The sequence below is a fragment of the Mandrillus leucophaeus genome, unplaced genomic scaffold, assembly GCF_000951045.1.
Source record: "Mandrillus leucophaeus isolate KB7577 unplaced genomic scaffold, Mleu.le_1.0 Scaffold270, whole genome shotgun sequence".
Classification (NCBI taxonomy): domain Eukaryota; kingdom Metazoa; phylum Chordata; class Mammalia; order Primates; family Cercopithecidae; genus Mandrillus; species Mandrillus leucophaeus.
In genome coordinates, this window is record NW_012102810.1 from 53,711 (window position 1) to 56,224 (window position 2,514).

The 2,514-nt window shown below is 59.1% G+C and overlaps 1 protein-coding gene across 1 annotated transcript in view; it reads right to left on the minus strand.

Moving 5' to 3' along the window:
• LOC105542926 (protein DGCR6L-like) overlaps positions 1 to 728 on the minus strand; it is a 9,503-nt gene extending 8,775 nt beyond the window's left edge. The window contains exons 1-2 of the mRNA XM_011984640.1: positions 637 to 728; positions 144 to 542 (exon numbers count right to left, since the gene is read on the minus strand). Of these exons, the coding sequence (XP_011840030.1) occupies positions 144 to 542; positions 637 to 728 (491 nt within the window). The remainder of the gene's footprint in view (positions 1 to 143; positions 543 to 636) is intronic.
• Positions 729 to 2,514: the final 1,786 nt, after the last annotated feature.

Sequence of the window (2,514 nt, forward strand, 5' to 3'; positions counted from 1 at the left end):
AGGAGGGTTTCGCTCAGCCCAGCCTCGCACCTGCCTGCTGCCGCGCGACCCTAGAGGCGAGATTCTGCCGCCTGGATATCGCAGGACCATGGAGAATCCCACCCCTCCCTGAGTCAGTGCGGGCTGAGGTCCCGGCTCCGCACCGGCGCGCCTGCGAGGTGGACTCCTCCCAGTCACCGGCCTTCCTCCAGAGTGGGGGGCTCCGGCCAGAGCCCACAGGACCTGGGTCTAAGGCACCATCCGCGGCCGAACAGTGGCGCTGGAGTCTGTCTGCGTCCTCCCCGCCCCCGGGGTGAGACAGACAGCACCACCCTAGAGCCTCTGGGCCAGGACGGTTGGAGCCGGAGTCCCCATCTGGGCCTGTATGGTCGCCCCAGGCTGCCCGGCCCCCAGCGCGAACTGTGAGCCCAGACTGCGCTTTCCCTGTTCCCAGGCCAGCTGCTGGGCCGGGGCTGGGGGGCTTCTGGTGGCTGGGGCTGAACCGGCTAGGAACAGGGTTTAATAGGAGGGACTCGGGTGGAGGAAAGGCTCCTGCAAAGGTTCTGCCAGTATCAGGTCAGGTGGAGGGAGGAGAGGACCGGTGTGGCCAGGCTGCGGAAGCCAGCGCAGGAGACAAGGGCGGGGGCTGCTCATTACAGAGGCTGCTGGGGGCTTGTCCGAAGAGCAGCAGGCGGCACGGAAAGGCTTGGGGACACAGACACGCTCAGACTTGGCGTTTCACCGGGCATTCTTTAGCTGCCTGCGGGGTGGCTGGGCTGTGTGGGATGACCTGCTTTGACCAGGTTAGGAATTATGACTGGTTTCCAGAGAGAACATTGGTTAGTGATTGGCTATGGGGGAGAGGGGGCGTTGAGCCAACTGGGGTCCCCCTGAAGCGCCAGCAAAGTCTCTGGTTTTCTCCAGGATCTGTTTCCTCAGTCCCTGGCAGGATTGGCTCCGCTGCATGCCATGTCTGTGTGATCCCTTCCAGCCAGCAAACCAGGAGTGAATAAAGTGAATAATGACAACAAGCGCTCAGGCCACTGCCATGGAGGGCGGACCACAACCCAGAGCTGCTCATGCGCAGGGCACCCTGGCCTCCAGGTCCCTCGGAATGGCAGGAGCTGGAGGTGGGAGTGGAGACTGTGGGAGCTGAGCCTGCAGTGAGTGGCCAGGAGCCAGCTGGGGCTGGGCCTGGTCGGTCACTGTTAACCTCCCCCGGAGGTCGTCAGTGGGATAAGCACCTGGGTGAAGACGCCTGCCTGTTTCACCAGTGTCCCTGCCCTCAGTCCCCCAGTCCATGAAGGGTATCTGTGTGAAGACTGGGGGACAGAGGGCAGCGCCATGTGATAATGATACATGCTGTGGCCAGCTGGGCAACGCTGTTTTCAGCTCCACAGTCTGCCAGGTGGGGTGGGGGCTGTGAGCCACAGCAGGAGCAAGCCAGGCCTGGGTTTGGACACCTGCTGCTCTGCCTCCTCCGGGTGCTGATGCAGGAAGGCCCCTTCTCCCACCCTTTGTGCAATGTCTGACCTGAACCAGCTTCCCCAGCCCAGCAACACTGCTCCCCTAATGTGGATGTCAACCTAAAGAAACTGAACCACAGTTCATATAGAGAGTTTGTCTGGGCCAAGGCTGAGAGAGCTGCCCAGGACACACCAAGTTGCCCTGGAAGTGCTTCCTTCAGCCTTATCACAAGCAAGTTTTTAAAGACTGAAGGGGACAGGGAGTGGGCTGATACGAAGTCAGCAGGAATTCTGACTGCTTTCCAGAGAGAACCTTAGTGACTGGCTATACAGTGTTGGACTACAGGGTTATGGTGTCCAGCGCATGGCTTTTTATGTCTACTTGGCGTGTTTGGAACTCACAAAGGATGTGGCTTCAAGAGGTCTTTAGCTCAAGTGGGAGTGGGATGTGACTGCTGTCATTCCACTGCCTCTGTGAGCCAGATAATTAAAGGGGGCTCCCATTCCTCAGATAAAAAGTTCCTTTTCTAACAACTGGCCGGTTAGCTCAGTTGGTTAGAGCGTGGTGCTAATAAAAAGTTCCTTTTCTTTTTCATGGACATGAGCAGTGGGTCACTCAGGCATGAGGACTCCTGGGCCACCTGTGGGTCTTTAGGGAGGGGTCTCATCCTCCAGAGCCCCAGGGATGGGTGATGCGTGTGTAGGAATGGGGGAGCTGGTGCACAGACGTGCATGTCCCCTGTGTGTGTGGACACGGTGGGCGCCATGGCTCTTCACGTCGGGTGCTGTCCACCAAAGGCCTTTGCTCTGTGGCCACTGTCCACCTCCATTTGGCCTCCCAAGTCCTCCAGACTGGCTGGTGACACCTTGGTTTAGTGTCGGGTGACTGGTGTGTGTTGGGGAGCTGCAGGTCCCCTGTCTCTGACACAGGTGTGTCTGGGCAAACACCAAGGTTTGAAGGGGTGGGCACCTGTGTGTATGTGTGTGTGCACGTGTGGCAAAAGGCTTTGCTGCGTGGCTTTTGTGTGGGTCTGTCTTTGAGTGTCACATGTGCCTCTCTGTGTCTCTG